The sequence below is a fragment of the Berghia stephanieae genome, chromosome 11, assembly GCF_034508935.2.
Source record: "Berghia stephanieae isolate SIO BIC M18660-M18661 chromosome 11, UCSD_Bste_1.3, whole genome shotgun sequence".
NCBI classification, from domain to species: Eukaryota; Metazoa; Mollusca; class Gastropoda; order Nudibranchia; family Aeolidiidae; genus Berghia; species Berghia stephanieae.
Window position 1 is genome coordinate 23,758,838 of NC_088370.1, and position 20,407 is coordinate 23,779,244.

Consider the following 20,407-nt stretch of genomic DNA (forward strand, 5'->3'; position numbering starts at 1 on the left):
TGAACGCTTTCTTTTCTCACACCATCTAAAAGCTTCGCGGTTTTATTATTATCGATCGTAATCTTTGAGCCTATCGAATCCTTATAAGTGAAATCTCGATGACCCTCCTATCCCTCCCCCCGCAATCATTACAACGGAAAACACAGCTGTGTATTCAGTCCACTGGTGGACGGAAAACTCAGTTCCTTTATAGAAGTGTCTGTCTACCATAGGAGTGCCTGGAATCATTCTAGTGCTGAAAATGGCGACTCCCATTACTGAGTCTTTTGGTGTTTGGTTAACTGAAAAGTTAACTTCTGTGAGTTCAGACATCGATACAGACGTATTTGTGTCATTCATCATTGGAATTTTAGATACTGGAGATGATAATGAAGAAAAGTTGGACAGTATCGGTGGACTTCTCGAAGGAGTTATGGTAAAGAATCTAGGAAGAGAGAGAGAGATGGGAGTCGGGAGAGATTGATCACCGTGCCGTAAAGTAAAGCACCTTGAGTTTGAGTTTGTTGTGGGAAATGCGCTATACTATAGTGTAATTTGTTATTATCATTATTATTATTAAGTAGAGAGAGATGAAATAAAATAAAAGTGAACGGCTCTCACACTGACTCTCATTCTCATCTGTTAATTTAAAATGTGAGTCACTGTCTCAAAGTCAAAGGCAGTTTTTTTTAGTTTTATCTTTGTTATTGTTATGACATGACGGAAGGAGATGTTAAAACTGGTGACTTAACTTGACTTATGCCGCTTGGCTCCTGGCGGAGCATAGGGCCTCAACAGCACTCTTCCATCTTCTTCTGTCTTTGGCACAGACATTTTGCCTCTCTTCAGATAAGATTGGAGATGAACGTGACAAATTTTGGTGAAGGCTTCTCCTCCAAGTTTATTTTTGACGACCCCGTTTCCTCTCACCCTGTGGGTTCCATTCGAGAGCCTGCTTTGTTATATTACAGGGCTATTTCCGCAGGGTATAGTCAACCCATCGCCACATTCTGCGTCTGATATGGACATCCATTTGCTCTTGGTTTGTTCTTGTCCAAAGGTCAACATTTGGCACTTTGTCAAACCATTTCAACCTGAGTATTTGTCGAAGACCGATTGACAAAAGTCTGTATCTTGGCTGATGTCGTCAGGTTGTTCGCCAAGTCTCTGACCCATAGAGCAGGACTGCTTTAACATTAGTGTTAAATATTTTAAGCTTAGTGTTTGTGGATATGCTGGACTCTTTCCATATTGATCTCAATGTTGCAAAGGCCTGGCACACTTTCTATTTCTAGATTCCAGTGATGATGTCTTTATCAGTTCCGACTGATTTTGTTGCCAAAATAAAAAAGTTGGCTATATAAATTCCCCGACATCTTCTATTGCTGTACCAGAGATGGTGATTTGTGATTCTTGTTTGGCAGTTAAGCACAGTATTTTTGTCTTCTCTTCACTAATCTTGAGACCAACTAGCTACTTTTGGTAACCTTGAGTTTATTATCTAAAATAGAATTTAATGAGCATTAATCATAAACATGGCTGTCTAAAAACAATAACAAAGAGCTGTCCGATGTCAACTTCATTCCGTCTATAAAAATGACCATATATGTTTCATCTATCCATTGACCTTCCCCCCCCCCCCCCCCTCCCCCAAATTTCCATTCAATCAGGAATCAGAGAAAGCATCAGAAGTCAGCAAGAGCATCTTGGAGGAGTGGATGATGGTATCTGACAAAAATAGAGAAAACGAGGCTACTAATGGTATAATAAAAGTATAAGTGGATGGGTTTAGTTCGACATTACTTTTATTTTCAGGTCTCTGGGTGGGGATCCTGACCTCCCATAGTGGGCAGGGAGGTACATGCTGTGTCTTCTATCCCCCCATACCCGTTTTCCAATTGTTTCCTGTCATTGTCTTGGAATCGGAATGAGATTACTTAGTTTTGTCCTGATCCTTGCCGGAGTTTCTTGGCTGGGAGGAAACAGTCGAATGTATAGTTATAGTTTTGGGAGAGATATTTTTTTCCTTGTAAAGTATCTCTCTGTTATGCCTTGTATTATGTTTAGTTTACATATTATAATACGCAGTGGCTATTTTTACAGTCCCGTAAAGACGGTTCTCATGGCTATTTTTACGGCGTTGATGCGATTCTGTTCAATTATCCGCATAGTTATAGATTATCATCTTTTTGCAATATTCACAAAACTTCACATATCATTTCTCCCCATATTTAGATGTACAGATCTAGAGGCGGTGAATGAAAGCAAAATTAATTTCATTTAACATATTTAGATCTAAAGCTAAAACTAAAATTAACAAACAATTAATGTAAAGTCAATTCTCTTAGCGATTTTTACGGTACTGTCATTTTTATTACATATAATTTTTTTTTTTTTTTTTTGCATAAGTTATGTTTGCAGTACAGAACAGCCCGTTTTCTATCATCAGTGGGCAGGTTAGGTTGTATGTCTTGATTTTTTTCTGTCAAACATACATAATATAGATCTATTATCAAACACTGAAAGTATATTTAGTTCCTGCTTGAGTCGACACCCTCAAGATATAATACTTTACAGGTTGGCTTTTGTTTACACTTTACCAGTAAGACCAGTCAGGAAGGACTAACGGTTTATACAATTTTAAAAGACGTAGACGTCTAACATTCAGGGTGCAGTCTTCTCACGTGAGAGTGGGTTTGAATCCAATTCCAGAAAAGAGGCCGTTCACAAACCAATTGGACACATTTTGACCATAATTTTAGAACCCCCCCCTCCCAACCATATTGTGGACAAATGACTACCCCCCCCCCCCCCCCCCCCCCCATGTGGATGTCCATGGTAAAGATGTACATTGCGAAACACCTCATGCTTAAATATTGTTCTTTTGAATAATATTTTTTTTTAAAATATAATAGCCCAGAGAACCATCTTTACAGGACTGGAAAAATAGCCCCGAGAACCATCTTTACGGGACTGTAAAAATAGCCACTGCGATTATAATATTATGGGATTGGTAAACATTTGAGTGTATTCCTCTTAGTTGGGACCTGCGCTTGTGTCTGGATGAGACTTTTAGGTGATCTCAAACTAAGTACTTTGATGGTGTGCTCTTGGAATCTACATCTGTTCCCTATTTGAACCAATTCCCCTTTGTCTTTTCTTTTGTGCTTTAATTGTAATTCTAGAACTTTTTACTATCCCATTTTCTTCCTTTTTACTGGCGCTGATATGACCTTAATGTGTTGCAAGCGCCGTAAAACCCTTAAAAACAAAAACATATTTTCAGGTCTGATAACCAAAGTTATTATGGGCTCCTTATTGGAAAGGAAGTTGTTCAAATTACCTAGATATGGCCTATGGAGCCAGAGTTTATCCCAGTTTCTATAGCCTGAAACGGAAGATAGCTCAAGCTGCAACCTAAGGACACTAGTCTATCAAAAAGTACTTTCCACCAGATCTAACAGATCCAACTATCCAATCACTATTGAATTGACAGAGTAGTCTGAAAACAAAATACTGACTTCACCTGGGATCGATCTCGGTCCATTTGTGTATGAAGGAAATGCTCTTGTGCAAATGGCTTTCAAAGAGATTTCAAACCAAACATCTCGTTCTGAAGCAAAAATGTTGATAAAACTCCCAAACTTCCAAGAAAATAAGAAAAAAGTCAAAGGTTTATATCGTGCTTAAAATGTTGTCCACCACAGCTATGTCAAAGCAAGGCCACAATTGTATTCAGTTATCAGACCTGCTTATGTATATACCTATGCTTTGTCCATTTTGTACTACTTTTATAATTATTTTTTTTCCTTCTTTCTCTCTTTAGTTTTGCTGTTTAAGAGATACGTAACAATTACCAGTAATTTTTATCTCCTCTTAACCGACTGGGTGGGGTTCCTGACCCCCCATAGTGGGCAGGAAGGCTACTGTGTCTTCTATTTCTATCCCCCTATATCTGTTTTTCCAACTTGTTTTTGTCATTGTCTTGTAATGAGATTACTTGGTTTCGTCCTTTCCCTGGGCGGAGTCCTTGGCTTGGAGGGAAACACTCAAAAATATATATACTTTTGGGATATTATTTTATTTTTTTCCTTGTAAATCATCTGTCTGTTATGTATTGTTATATTTATTTGTTGTTTTGAACATATATAAGTATTTGAATATGTTCCTCTTAGTGGGATCTTGTGTTTGTAGCTAGATGAGACTTTTAGGTGATCTCAAACTTTGGGCAATGATAGTTTGCTCTTGGGATCTGAATCTATTCCCTATTTTTACTATTCCCCTTTGTCTTCCTTTTCTAGTGTGCTTTTAATTTTAAATCTGACATTTTTTTACTATCCCATTTTCTTTCTTTTTACGGGTGCTGAAATGACCTAAATGTATTGCAAATGCCGTAAAATCCTTAAAAACCAACAAAACAACAATCTCAATTGACCCCTATCTTAACGTTTTATGTTATGCCTTTTATTATTAAGATATTGGAGACAAATTGTCCAAAATTATGGAGGAACACACCATAGCAACTGTCAAAGAAAGACAGTTGACAGCAGAGGAAAAGTCCAGAAAGGAAGCCATATTGAAGCAATATGCAGAAGTGTCCGATGAAGAAGAGTATCCTTTTTGAAAATGAAATTCCCTTTATTCATTCGCAAGGCAAAAATTGTCTTTAGGGTCTGGTTAGGGTTAGGGTTTTCTTCTTCTTCTCGTGGAAACCTCCAATATTGCCAAGGCTCACTCCACAGTTTGTAGGGTATTACATTGTAAATTTGTTAAAACACTGCACATAATACTAATTTTAAAAAATACATAGATTAGGGTCTATTCTAAGAGAATGTAGAGTGAGCTAGGCCAGGGTGACTTGCTCAAGGCCACACATAACTCAATAGCTTTCGGAGACCACGTCACTGAACCACACTGCCTTTTTGAAGGGATCCTTTCCCAACAGCAACACTTATTATTATTATGTAGTAGTGGTAAGCCTCGTAGTCGAACGACGCTTGCTGAGAATTGTGTGATTCAGTCATGGTCAATAAGTATAACTGCTTTCTCCATCCACGTTGTTAATTGTTTAGACTGGTCACAGTCCTTGGCCTGAGTTTTGAGGCTGTCAAGATCTTGTTTTGACTTTAGTACGGAGGGCACTGCAGTATTTCTTAGTTCTTCGGGGATTAATTCGGCCTCATCTGAATCCAGAAATTTCTGATGTGTAGAGAGATCCTGGTTCATGGTACCTAGTTACTATTGATGGTGGTGGTCTCCCGACATATATGTTGCCATGAAGGAAATATTCTGTCATTGCAGTTTGGGCTGGGATGTTATCTTCTCGACGTAAGATGTGACCAAATAGCCTCCATCATGTAGGACAAATTAATTGCATTTCTCTAAGAATTTAACAACAATAGTCAGATAGAATAGAAGCTTCAATTTAATAATCAAACATGCTGTGAACGTTTCAGATTTCCCCTTTGGATGAATGAAAAAACACTAGAATTAGAGATGAGAGAATGGCATTGTTAAGGCATCTCTCATTCCTGTTTAGTGTTTCATTCATTGTGCTTTGTTGAATAATGGGAAATATATAGCGCAATATCCACTAAATTTGCTCACAGTGCTTTACAAAGGGTCCCTGACCAAGAGCAACATGTAGAACCATACATTCATCACCTGTTAGGCGATATTACAATTTTATTTTTTTTTCAACTGTTAACAGCCAGGTACTAATTTTATACCTGGGTACATTACTGTGAGAGAATGTGAGTAAAGAGACTTTTCCAAGGACTCGACTATGCGAGCAAGGTTCAAACCCAAGACCTTCCAATCCGAAAGTGAGTGTCAGAAACAAGACCACATAGCTGGTTATTTATATGTCAGATTTTCTAAACTATGTGACTGTTTGATTCAGATGGTTTGCTCATCAGTAAAATGTCTCATCTTATAAAAGCTATCAAGCTATGTTTAGGATGGTCAATGACTGGATGGATGACATTGATAGCGAAACTCTGGCCCTGGCATTGTGTCTATGAGTAAGACATTTTCCACACATTAACCATCTCAACTCAAATGTGAGTATCTGGCTACAAACAGTGGCAATTACTACAGGGCAATGGTACAAACCAAAAGATGCTTTTAAGTTCTCTGCATGAAGTGGAGATTTGGTTCCACAAAGGTGAGTAATCAAACATTGAACAATGCGAGTTGTAGAAACCTGCCATATAAATATGCATGTTTATTCATTCATTTATTAGATTTTCTTCAAGGAGAGTTGTTTGTATGTTTATTGTTTTTTTTGCTTTTTGTTTTTTTAATTTTTTGACTATTTTTGTTCTTAGTTTTCTGTTTGGATACCAAATAAAAAATAATTTAAAAAAAAGAAAAGAAAAAAATAAATTCTTAACCACTTGTAGAACAGATGATGAGTTTGGTGATGCTGATACAGACCAGGCTGATAAGCAAGACTCTACTGATGGTAAGAGATCAATTTATTTATGGAAACATCCCCAAGGCACATCAATATTCGTTATAATTTATAATGTTGGGATTTCCAACTAGATGTTTCATCTGTAAATATAATACATAAATAACCCTGCACATTATTTTATGTCAGGAAGCCATTCTGTATAAACAGTGGCAATGTGGTTGAGGCATTACACTGACTCTAGGAAGACCTGAGTTTGAGCCCACTACTATCTTTTAAAAAAAAAAATAAAAAAAGAGGAACTTTTTTAAAAATGATTTCCCCTGAATATTTAATGTTTGTATTTGTATTTCTCAGCACTTGAGACAAAAAATGTAAATATACAAACAGTGGAGAAGAACATTGTATTATGAATGTTTTCAATTTTATTACTTTTTTTTTTCGGTTTAGTGATTTTTTGTTTCCACTGTATACTTAACTTTTATCTCTCTCTATTTCTCAGGCCTTTTGACAAAAAATGTAAATAAACAAGCAGTGGAGAAGAATATGAGAGAAGCAAGGGAGAAGTCAAAACAGGAACATGGGATGAAGAAGGAGAAAAACAAACAGGACAGGCAAGCGCAGAAACAGAAAGCTGAAGAGAGAAAGCAGTCGGAGAAGAAAAGGACCCAGAAGGGAGAGCGGCGAAGATAACATTCATATCATTGTTGTTATTTTGAAGTTCTTTGATGATTATCTAGTGTGATGTTTTGAAGTACAATCACATAAAATGCTTTCATTATTTTTCTTTTTTTTTTTTCTTCAGTGGAAGTTGATGAGGGAGAAACTTTTTTTCCATTAAGGGTTCTAGTCAGTCATAGTCCGATGAGTTGGAAAGCAGACTCTCATGAGCCTCTTTGGCCATGTAGCAATAAAATTTAGAATTTTTAAAAACGTGTAAAATCCCTCGGGGGGGGGGGGGGGGGGGTGCACATGTTTTTGTTTTGAAATGCTGTTTGTCTATTTTCTGCCCGATCAGTATTTGCAATGGCTCCTGAATTACCGTGAGAATTTAGAAGGGGGTTTCTTGTATAATAATAACCACAGTATAGGAAATTGATATTTGGCCATGAATTGAGTGTGGTCAGAATGAGTGAAATCTCTTTGTTGGGACTTTATTAAAGCTGGCAATGTAATGAGTCGGCGTTAATAGCAATCCAGTATGACTTATTTTGTCCAGGTAGGTAATTTTTTTTTTTACATCCCTTCAGAAGAGTTCTGATGCATTCCTTAAAATGTCATTTAATTTTTGTTTCACTAGTTGTAAGCTACATATTTGAAGTAAAAAACACTTGAATATGAACAAGGTCACAGAATTGTTAAAATTAATGCAACATGGAAAGTTTCTAATTCTAAATAGTATCAAGACACATGAGGTGATGTTTTGGACACAACCCTTCATCAGCACAGTTAGCAAACAGTATGATATAGAGATGATAAAAAGATAAAAGATATGATTCAAAGAAAAGAATGGTTTAAACTATGAATGGTTGCAAGAATAGTTTATAGACTGAGAATTCTAATCTTGTTTATCCAGATAGTGAGTTAACACTATCAAGCGATCCAGTGGACATCTTAGAATCACCAGTAAACAAATTTAAAGTTTCAAAACACTCCGGGAATTGTTCTATAAGTATAAGACAAACAAGACAAGTATTTTCCTCTTAAAGTCACTAAATAAATGACAACAACAAAAATGCAGTTCTCCATGAATGATAGAAATGTGACTTAGCAAATTTTGAATGTCACTTCCGCAATTATTACTACGTACATAAAATATGGACTCTCCTGATTACCTCATACCTGTCAGTTGAATGTGTGGTCATGTTATCGATAAACTTATTCAATGTCAAATAATGTGTTTAGCTACTTTATCTCATGTATACATTGATGTGTAAACGTGTAAACGCGTTGTGAAATTTTGTGGAATTGTTGAATATTTAATCATGTGACTACCACATCATGTGACTAGCCAGCAATTGTACATGACCTTCATTATTAGACATCACACCATGAGCTTAACCAAAGAAAAGTTAACTCATCTCACCCTTCCTTAACTATAATATGATTAAAATCAATCTACCTCTAGACTTACAGACCTGTAAACTGTCCAACAATTGTTAGACTTTAATAACGACAATATTGCCACTATCTTTTAAGTCTTTTTGTCATTATTTAGCACTTTATGTAAGCATATTGGCTCAAAACAGGTAATGTACGTTCTGTGAAAAAATTTCAAACAGTTTTGATGGATGTCGTTTACATTATGCCTGTTACATGGTGGTGCAAGCAGATTTGAGAAACAAATGGAGATTCTTGTACTGTGTATTCTGTGAACATTTGAGATTTTTGACCAATCAAAAACACAGGGTTGTTTCGTTGTTTTTTTTTTTTGTGACATGCCCTAAAACCACCTCAGGCAAACATAGCTGATTGTTTGCAAACAAAAGAATGCATGAAATTGACAAAACTTAATAATTTTTATTTTTTAGACCACCAGTTAGGTGATTCTCTCAATCTCACTACCAATGTTGAAGGTTACACATCACATCGTCGTTTTTTGATGATAAGATTGATCAGTCAAGACTCCGAATCTAGCTAAGGGGTGTGGTTATGTTCCTTTCCTCCAAGAATTTATTTGTGACGTTTCAAATATTTATGTGTATGTGCAGGCAATGATATTCTTACCAGATGAAGATGGTTTTGTCAATCTTCATCTGTTTTTATTATTAGTAATAAATCATTTTACACATATTGAACATTGATAAATACTTGTTTCAACTTTTTCATCTTAATTTTTTCTTGGGGGGGGGGGGGGGGGGGGGGGGGCGTCATTGCATTATCATCATGAAGAGGCCCAATACGAACATTTGTTTTTATCGGGGGTTTTTCTGTTTTTTCTTTATCATTTTGTTGTATGATTCATGATTAATTAAGTTATCTTTTCTTTTGGTCATGTGAGTGCTTTGCTGTGCATTTGTCGAAAATATTGGAGGAAATGGATGACTATAGTGTATGTGTGTTTGTCGTACACAACCACTTCTAAAACAATCAGCTTAAATGATATCACTAAGTTAGAGTTAGATTGTAATTGTCTGAGTACATGAATTCTATCGTTCTAATATGTTATGGTGTGTTTAGCAAATAATGAGTTCTCAATTCCTCTGAAGAACAGTAAACAAAGATGTGCATGGGTCAGTTAAGTTAAAATTGAATCAGGAAATTGCTTCAAATTCAAATGGCTGCCCTGATTGCTCAGTTGGCAGCGCACTCTCGCTTCACACTGAGATCGGTCCCCAGCGAAATTGAGATATTTTTTTTCTGATCCTCCAGTCCACACATCAATGATTGGGTAGCTGGTCTTTTAGATCTCGTGGAAAGTACTTTCAATAGATAAGCATCCTATCCAAAAGGTGGCAATTGGTATTGCTTCAGTAGTCATAGAAATGAGGATAAACACTGGCTCCTTGGGCCTAATGGCTCTGAAGGACTAATTTTGATTGCTTCCAATGTAGATACATATCTCTTTGATATTACCCATGTAAATAAATTGTGGATGTGGAATAAACAGTGTTCAGAAATGTAATGGTTTGTGTGGGTTTCTTCATTTTTATTTTTTTATCATAGTTACTTATAATAATATTTGGAATTACTGATAGCTCAGTTGGTAGAGCACTCGTTTCACAAGAGATTGAAGTCGAGGTTTTTTCTGAAACCCCCCATCCCTGTCCATCCAGCAGTAATTGGTTAGCTGAGTCTATTAGAGTAGGTGGAAAGTACTTTGTGACAAACTAGCGTCATCAAAAAGATAGCAAGCAATTGCTGTCAGTCTCTCGCTATAGAAATTGGGATAATCAGATAAACTCCAGCTAGGGCTATGTACAAATATTGTTCAAATTGCAGCAATCAACAGAACCAATTTATATTTTTCTACCTCTTGTTTTAATGTTATTGTTATGGCATTTATTTATTTTTGTTTTAGATATGGTGCTCGTGTTTAAGGTTAACAATACTCCAGTCTGTTCAAGAAGCCTCTTTATTCATCATAACCTCACATTTCTGGTGTAAAATGAGTATCTGGCTGGTTACAGCATTCTCTGTGGGGGTAACAATTGTACAGAGCTCTCTGGATTCAAGCATGTTGTTGTGAGAAGCCTAAAAGTAAAAATGTGCTAGAATCAGAGCATGGCAAATTCGATGCATATGGTTTAGTAATTTATTTAAATAAAATTTTGTCACCCCACATGCCGTATTACACAGCGTGCTGGAATCCAGCAAGTACTGCAATAGTGCCTTACACTGTAAGTTACAGGTTACATGTGTTTTCTTATGTTTTTAATGTGCTTGTGACACATTTAGGTAATTTCCGCACCAGTAAATAGGAGGAAAATGAGATTTTTTAAAGATCTACAATTTTAAAAAGCACACAATAAAAGTAACAAAGGGGAAGGGTACATAGATTCCAAGAGTATACTCTAATTGTGCATTGTTGAAATCACGTAAGTCTCATTCATCAGACACAAGCACAGGATCTCACTAAGAAGAACACACTCAAAATACATTATACATTCAAAACACCAAATATAACAAAGCATAAAAGAGATGATATAATCATCTCACTACTTTTGACTGTTTCTGTTACCCTCAGCCAAGGATTTCGAAAAGGGAAAGGACAAAACCAAGCAATCTCATTCCAAGACAGACAAAAAGCAAGTTGGAAAACATGTGGGGAAAGAAGACAAAAAGTGACCTGCCCACTATGGGAGGTCAGGAACCCCACCCAGCTTTTTCTTAAATACTTAGTGCTGCTGTCAGCTTTGGACCCGTTGTAAAGCACCCATTGCACTGTGTAAAATTTCATGTCTTTGGTACTTTTTTTTTTTACATGTCTCACTGAGCCGCTAGTGCAGGACACAGAAGGTGAGGGGTGACACTCCGTATAAGAGTTTGACAAGATGAGGGTCATTTTAATCGATCGATATTTGAAAAACAAGTTTTCGGACCAAATTTTTTTTTTAATGTTTGTTTTGAAAGTACGACAAAGATATAGAAAGAAGGGTGAGGACCGATGTAGAACACACCTCCCTAGGAAATCTCACACATCATCATCCTAAAGAGAATTCAATTCACCTTTTATGGGATTTGCAGCAAAGTTTCACTTGAAAGCACACAAGAAAAAGTAAGACAAAGGGGAATTGGTTCAAATGGGAACAAATGAAGATTCCAAGAGTATACCATCAATGTACTTAGTTTGAGATCACGTACAAGTCTCATCCAGACACAAACACAGGATCCCATAATCGTGAGACGGGGTATAAAAAAGGAAAAGCCAAAACAAGTGTAGAATATCATAAACATTTAATAAATTGTAATCAAAATAATCACAAAATTACAAACTAATTCAAATTCATTGTGAAATTAGCTATGTGTAAAAATATACAGTAAATTGTATTTCAATCAGGAGTTCCATTAACCCAATTGTACAAGCATGGGACCAGCCAATTTCAATTCCAGGTTGACTTGGGTTTTTTAATGACCCCTCTGGACACCCAGGAGTGATTTGATGGCTTAGGTCTTTCAGATCTGGTCACAACTACTTATCATCCTATCCAAAAGGCAGCAAGAATTTTTGCTACCATTAACAACTACAGTTCACTCCACTTGTAGCGGAGTCTGTTGTAGCGATCTTCAGAGTAACGATCTTTTTCTGTAGAACAGGCACCCATGTAACACAAACTCAATATAATACAAGTGGTTGTAATGACTTCGCTACATCCGTCCTGACTGTTATATAGTGATGCATATTCTTATCCCCGACCATAATACTTTATAGTAAAAATATAACGGTTGTAAACGATGTCACGAGCGGCAAAGCGAAACACACTCTCCTCACTGCTTCTCTCACTTCGCCAAGCGCCTGTGTCAATACAACACATACAATACACTTTGTGTATGTAACGTACCACTGAATATGTGCTGCTTGTCTTGCGTGCTGCGTCAGAGTAGAGCGAAACGAACTCTCACTCTACTCTTTCACTAGATATATACCTCTCTCACTTCGCCAAGTGCCTTTGTGTGCTGTCTCGCGTGTATTATAGTCTAGTATTAAGTGTGTTGCCTCAAACAGACTACAACTACAACTCGACTGTCACTGGACTTAAATGTCACTATAGAGCAGCACTCCTGAAGCGCCTGATTAACCACATTGATGCTGGGAATCCATTTGAGACATTCAAGCCATCTCTTTTGGATGCTGTGCAGTTGATGAAGCAAAGTTGGGACAAAGTGGAACCAGCAACCATCTACAACTGCTTCATGAAAGCTGGTTTTGTTGATTCAAACGCTCCCTCCAACCGACAACACAGACGAAGTTGACACCAGCAATTCAACAAATGTCAGACACAGTGGAAAAAAGCTTGCATACATTGAGTACATTGCTCTCACCGACAGTTGGTCACGAGGTCATACTACCAGGCGAGCAGGGGTCAACGAGCTACTGCCAGTACCGTCAAAATTCCATCAATATGATCAAATGTAATAATTTGTAACACATTTGCGTTATAATCTTTAACTATTGTTATGTATTATATTATTTCTCTGACGCTTCATCTTTATTCTCATATGATTTCTGTTTCTATGGGATAGATGTACATCAAGTTACAATGAAAACAAAAGACCTCATATTTCAAATACTCATAAGTACTCAAAGACTAAATTGAATCAAGAAATAACACATTTATACAAACACCACCCCCTCTAAATCCATACATAATACAGGGATAATACCGAACTTTTCACCCTACAAAAATCTTCAGTGCGATTTTTCTGAAACTCATGCAATGTGGTTTTGATTAACAACTTGTTAATTCCAATTCCCCACCAACCAGTAGAATAACAAGTCTCTGACCACTGTTATCACACTAAAATCTGAGAAAGTCAAGTAATCATCACGATACTTCACACTGTTGGTAACAACACAAATAATACGATGCCGGCAATGTTATAGCCACAGATCTGTCATACTCTTTTAAAAAAGGCCATTTTAACAAATTTGGCCAGAAAACTTGTCCTTCAAATATTGATCAACTAAAATAACCCTCACCTTGTCAAAAACTCTCAAACCTGAGACTTCCTTGCGGTTTTAAGTTTGAGAGTTTTAGTTAAGATGAAGTCTCAGGTTTTAAAGTTTTTGACAAGATGTGGATCATATTATTCGATTGATATTTATTGAAGAACGAGTTTTCTGGCCAAAATTTAACTATTTTTCACAGAGTACAGAAGAGTTGAAGAAATGCAAACATTAAGAACACCGTGGGATTGAGATCCATTCATTTAGTAATATGTGTATTCAACACAACAAATGACCAGTACAATGTAGTAATGATAATATAATAGTATAGTGCAGTCGAATGCTAGTACAGGGACTATAATAATATTATAGTATTATAATATTATGTGTGGCCAACTTTCATGCCAGCCCAGTTTATATGGACATTTTTCACTCTCTGATTTTAGCCAGTTTTTGTCTTAATGTGATGATAGTTTTAATGTGGTGGATAGTGACAATTTGGTTGACGGTAGATGATGCTGGCGGTGGTGATAGCAACAACGTATGTGATGCTGGTGGTTTAGGGACGGTAGCAGTACTGGTGCTGCTGAAAATTATGGTGATGCTGTCGTCAGGGCTAATACTTGTGACCATTATCATCCATTAGAGATGTTAATGCTTGTGATGTATTCGGAAAAAAACCCTACACGTTTCATTTTTAAAAATTTGGCCATAAAACTCATCCGTTCGACCCTGTTCAATCCAACTCCAGATTCGAGAGTTTTTGATGTGATGAGAACACGTTTTCTGGCCAAAATTTAAAAAATGTGTGGGTTTTTTTAAAAGTACGACTGTGTGATCGTGTTGTTGACGCATGGTGTAGTGTATGGATAGTAGTAGTGATAGAGGCACGGGGATTGGGGGTGGTGATGGTGACGATACTAGTTGTACTGGGGACACGGGGGATGGTGGTGGTGGTCATGATAAAGATGACAGTATATTAGAACTAATGTATGTCCTTCAACCTTCATTTGATAATGACTGATGTCAATGACTTTCTACTATATTAGAACAACTATATTCATGGCATCACCATTTAAAACCTATAATAATCGAAATCTTCAAACTTACTCATAATAAAGTTTATTATTTTTATGTAATCATACCACAATTTTTAAGCAAATAATCTTTGACAAACATTTCGCAGTAATTAAATTAAAAATTACATATGCCAATCACTGGTGCTCAGTCGAGCCACTCTACGAAACGAAACTAAACTATGTGTTATAATAATCGCATGACTTAGCAATTTTAACAGTTAATGGAGTTGTGGTTGGAATTTACAATTCTTTTTATTCTATATCTGTGGGTATATTAGATGACGTGTAACAATGGAGAGAAAATGAGGAAAAAGAACAATCATAAGTCACTGATTACGTTTGTTCGCCGGCAGTGACTTTAACCTCGCTGACCCCTGCTCTGGCACTGTGCGGCGTGATGGAGCGGCGTGATGGATCGCGCAGGTAGTATGAAAACTAAAAGGAACGATATGTAGTAAAACAAACAGCCCTGCAGAGGTAGCCTGTCAAGATAAGGGCAGTAACTCATATTAACTCTACAACGAAGTTGAATAGTTGGAATTATTTCCTTTGAATTTTCTTTCAACGGCTGTTGCGAACTTCGGATGTAGCGATCTTTTTTTCTGGTCCCCCGACGACATCGCTACAAGCATAGCAGGCTGTACAAAGACCAGAAAAAGCAACCATAATTGATTGGCTCGGAGGACTTAATTTTAACATCATATTATTTGAATTGAAGAAGAGAAATGAGACGGGATCCGGTTATCTGATTATTTTTCCTTCATCCAGTTCAGGTTCGCAGTGAGAAAAAAATATTGAAATTAAATCACAACAGACAATGTATTAAAAAATTAAAAGACTGAAAAAAAACAAAAAACACCCTAATATCAGCTCCATCCTTATGGAATATCTCATTTTTCTTTTTTAAAACAGAAATTCAATGATTCTGCAACATGAATATTTTACGTTTAAAGTCCCCTGACTGATAAGTTGCTTTTTTGTTTTTTTTATCACAATGGAAGATTTTATATTTTTGAAAATAATATGAGGACCTGAGAGATGGACAAAAATGTAGCACACGTCACAACTATTTTGGTTAATTATTCACGTCAACTGAAAACAGAAGCCACATTTCACAACATTATTCAAATGTTTTCAATTCTTTTCATCATTAATTTTAGTGAAATAAAGATGTGTCGACTGAATAGAAAGTTGTGGAACTGCAATTTCGATCATAGCAAGCCAACTTATTGATGGTTATTTGATGGAAATAAATTTACTTTATCATGATTGTGGTTTCATAAACCTAGAAACCCCTAAAGCCGGGCAGACGTGGTATTGTATCACTTTTGAATCAGTATTAATTTCAGTTCATCAAGCCCATCATCACATGTAACTCAGACCATGAGAAGGACATTATCTGCCAACATGACCTGGTTCTCGTCCATCATTTTACCGATGGCTGCCATTATCTCATCCTCCGAGAATGGATCCTCTGAATGGGCCTGGGCAAAGTGTGATCTAAGAGTGTCCATGGGCACTGACTGGGCACGTTCTTTCTTGTATAACTGGTAAAGGGATGTTCTGAAGACCTTTAGCCTGGGTAAAAGAAATAGAAAACAGTTGTAATTGTAATGTACAATTTGGAAAGAGATAGGTTTTATGTTGTTTTCTCTTTTTTCCTTTTTTTTCCGGTTGGGGGGAGGGAGGGGGGGGCGGGATTTTTAACTAAATTATTCACAAAGTCTATGGTTTAATGTTTTAAGATATTCAAATTTGTGACATTAGCTCATTTCTGCCTTTTTGACATAGGATATTAATCTTCTCAGTCACCGATACATAACAACCGGCTTTTGTGTCCAAGTGTAATTATTTTTCCCTGTGAAAACAAAGGGCTTCAAAATAGAACAAAGACAAAATGTATATGGAAAAGGCAACTGATTTAGGACAACAAATTGGAAATGGATAAATCGATAGAGACCAACACAGTAATGTAAATAGAACTAAAAACATTTTACTTGATTACTGTACTTACCTTTCATCAGAAATCTCTTCGGCAGGCTTGGGTGTGGAAGGTGCTGAACCTGTGGACTTTCTCCTTTCTTCAGCAAGGGATGACTGGTCTGAATTGGATGATATTGGTTTAAAAACAAATTGGTTAACAGTTTAAAAAAACAAAAAAAAAAACAAAACAAAAAAAACAAGCTACAAACTGATACACCACTTCTTCCCAAATTAATATACATGCTAGCTGAGATATACAAGAACAGATAAACAACTTTAGCCCTATCATTATTAATGAGAAACTGAGGCACAGATACCAGAACCCAACTAGTAGCAAACACAATAATGAAACTATTACAAAATTAGACCTGAACAAAATCATCAAGAACTTCGAAATTTTATTATATATTTTTTTCTTCTAATATTTGAAATGAATTTGTTGACAAGTTTTTATTCTAATGATACATATTTTTTAAAAATAACTAATACACATACAAAAAGGCCCCTTTATATTTGTAAATTCACAATGTTTTCATTTTTCCAACAACTTCTAACTAACTTGAGCTTTCATATAGCGCAATATCCACATAGTGATCAAAGCGCTTTATCCTTGACCAACAGCAACATGTAGAACGAGACATGCCACCTGTTAGGTGATATTATAATTTTTTTAGACAGAGACAACACAGTTAATGACCAGGTACTTGAATGTCTTTGTTTGTTTTTAAGGGTTTACAGCGCTTGCAATACATTAAGATCATATCAGCGCCAGTAAAAAGGAAGAAAATGGGATAGTAAAAAGTTCGAGAATTACAAGAAAGGACCCAAGAAAAGTTAAGACAAAGGGGAATTTGTTCAAATAGAAAACAGATGTAGAATCCAAGAGCACACTATCAAAGTACTTAGTTTGAGATCACCTAAAAGTCTCATCCAGACACAAGCACAGGTCCCAACTAAGAGGGATACACTCAAATGTTTACAAATCATATATAATATGTATATAAAACAATACAGTGCATAACAGAGATGATTTACAAGACAACAAATATCATCTCTCAAAACTTTAACTATATATTTGACTGTTTCTCTCCCAGCTAGGGCCTGGACAAAACCAAGTAATCTCATTCCAAGACAAAGACAGAAAGCATGTTGGAAAACATATAGGGGGATAGAAGACACAGTAAGTACCTCGCTGTCCACTATGGGAGGACCCTGTAGTCATTTTACACCCGAGTACGATGAGAGAATGTTAGTAAAGAGCCTTTTCCAAGGCCTAAACTATGCACTGAGCGAGACTTTGGATCCGAAAGCAAGTGTCATACCACAAGGCCACATAGCCGCACTTATATAACGTCAACTCAATACTGACCTGCAGGTCTTTCTTCTTCAAAATCGTATGGGTCGTAACCCTCCTCTCCTTCCTGTGGCCTTGGTCTTCTGGATCTTGGGGCTCTCCTGTTTAGAAAATAAAGTATTGTTAGAATATAAAGTGGTACAACAAAACATTTCCCATTATACATCAAGACACTACAGCGTATGCACCACATAGGTAAAAGTCGCTTACAGAGGGTCAATGTTGGGAATCAATATTTTAGACCTTTAGTTGTTACTAATTCTGGCCCTACTGGCAGTCAAGAGACAAAAATGGGCAGCTGATTGGATTGCATTCTTGAGTAAGACATTTTATACACAATACATTTGTAAAGCAATGTGTGACTGAATAAAGGGCTGTAGGCAGTGATGGATTTATACTTAATAGCATGTGGGGAAATGAAGTAATGGAAGCCCACTGAGCCAGGTGAAAGGAGGTTCTCCCAACTTTAATTGACCAAATAAAATTTAACTACATAATAAGAGAAGAAGCACCCAAATGTGTGAGTACTTAGGATTTTCTGCGAGTCTTCAAAATATGAAAATATAAATGCAGGCAGTTTCAATCGATGGCAAACTGGCATTCATTGAAGTAAAAGCAAATCATTTTCTAATACCATAATAAGGGAATATTTCTTGAATCATATGTTACATTGAATGACATAATCAGTCGGATGGTGAAAAGGTTTGAACAGAGATATCACCGTTTAGTTAGAAGGTCAATTTTTATCCAACATGTTCTTGTCATAAATAATTAAATCAACCCTTTTTTTACATCTTCGGGAAATTTCAAAGCTTAATTTCACTTCTAAATATTTTTTAGAGCTCGACAAGTTGAAAAAGTATGAAATTTGAGAAAAGTTGATGGATACCTTTCCCATACATCTTACCATAACTTCATGAACAATCACCGGATTTACTTCAAATAAAGGTTAAAATGCTCTAGGGAGCAAATTCTTTCAAAAAATGCAAAAAAATGCAAATCCTAAATTTTCACCTTCCAACTGATTATGCCATGCACTGACACAAATATGCCCATGTGTGGGAATGCCATTGATATCATAAACAATATTTTGAAGAGTACGATCCAAGACAACTAAACAAAAGCAACAATTTTAAATGACATTTTATTACCATTTATTGCACTGATTAAGAAAACTGATCAATCTTTGCTTGAATGTAAGAGTCAAGAATCATAAAGAGAATATATTTCTGCATTAATTAATAAAAAAAATAAAGATCTCTGTTAGAAGGGCATTTGGTAAAGTTCTTTTAAGGGTTTTACAGCGCTTGCGACACAATTAGGTCATATGAGATGCAATTTTCAGAAGAAAGCGTTATACTAAATGTAGAAAACGGTAGGGGCTGCCTGAAGCCGGTGATCGTAAAATACTAACGAAAGAGTGAAAATGGAAAAGCTTCGTTTGGGAACAAAACAGACAATGGACGTTTCGGGTACAAACCCTTCGTCAGCACAACAATACACAAGCGTGGAAATTATTATTATTATTATCATTAGTATTATTATTATTACTATTATTACTATTATTACTATAATTATTATTATTATTATTATTATTATTATTATTATTATTATTATTATATCAGCACCAGTAAAAAGGAATAAACTGGGATAGTCTAAAGTTCTAGAATTACATTCAAAGCATCCAAGAAAAAGTAAGACAAAGGGAAATTGGTTCAAAAGGGAACTATCAGTGTACTTAGTTTGAGATCACCTAAATGCCCCATCCTGATACAAGCACAGGCAGCCATTAAGAAGAACACACTCAAATGTTTACAAATTATATAAATGTAAAATAAAAAATATCATCTCCCAAAACTCTATACATTTGAATTTGACTGTTTCCGTCCCAGCTAGAGTAAGGACAAAACCAAGTTTGTTTTGTTTTTATTTTTAAGAGTTTTATGGCGCTTGCAACACATTAAGGTCACATCAGAGCCAGTAAAAAGGAAGCAAATGGGATAGTAAAAAGTTCCAGAATTACATTTAAAGCACCCAAGAAAAGAAAAGACAAAGGGGAATTGGTTCAAATAAGAAACAGGTGTAGATTCCAAGAGCACTCTATCAATGTACTTAGTTTGAGATCACTAAAAGTCTCATCTAGACACAAGCACAGGTCCCCACTAAGAGGAATATACTCAAATCTTTACAAATCATATATAATATAAAGAAAACATAATACAGTGCACAACAGAGAGACGATTTACAAGGAAAAAAATATCATCTCCCAAAACTAACTATAAATTTGACTGTTTCCCTCTCAGCCAGACATCCGACCAGGAGCCGGCCAAAACCAAGTAATCTCATTCCAAGGCAAAGAGAGAAAGCAAGTTGGAAAACATATATAGGGGGATAGAAGACAGTACCGCCCTGCCCACTATGGGAGGTAGGGAACCCCAGCCGACAAAACCAAGTAATCTCATTCCAAGACAAAGACAGAAAGCACGTAA

At 36.2% G+C, this 20,407-nt stretch overlaps 2 protein-coding genes across 2 annotated transcripts in view; one reads left to right on the forward strand and one right to left on the reverse strand.

Moving 5' to 3' along the window:
* The first annotated feature begins 226 nt into the window (after positions 1–226).
* LOC144957142 (coiled-coil domain-containing protein 43-like) lies at positions 227–10,019 on the forward strand. The gene is made up of 5 exons (XM_078888160.1): positions 227–415; positions 1,650–1,740; positions 4,455–4,590; positions 6,384–6,445; positions 6,897–10,019. Exons 1-5 carry the CDS (start codon positions 242–244, stop codon positions 7,085–7,087), a joined length of 654 nt encoding a protein of 217 aa, XP_078744286.1. The 5' UTR covers positions 227–241; the 3' UTR covers positions 7,088–10,019.
* A 1,755-nt stretch (positions 10,020–11,774) lies between these two features.
* The window catches only part of LOC144956551 (zygotic DNA replication licensing factor mcm3-like), a 43,738-nt gene continuing 35,105 nt past the window's right edge, over positions 11,775–20,407 (reverse strand). Inside the window, exons 20-22 of the mRNA XM_078887122.1 lie at positions 17,934–18,019; positions 16,596–16,683; positions 11,775–16,159 (exon numbers count right to left, since the gene is read on the reverse strand). Of these exons, the coding sequence (XP_078743248.1) occupies positions 15,958–16,159; positions 16,596–16,683; positions 17,934–18,019 (376 nt within the window). The 3' untranslated portion in view covers positions 11,775–15,957. The remainder of the gene's footprint in view (positions 16,160–16,595; positions 16,684–17,933; positions 18,020–20,407) is intronic.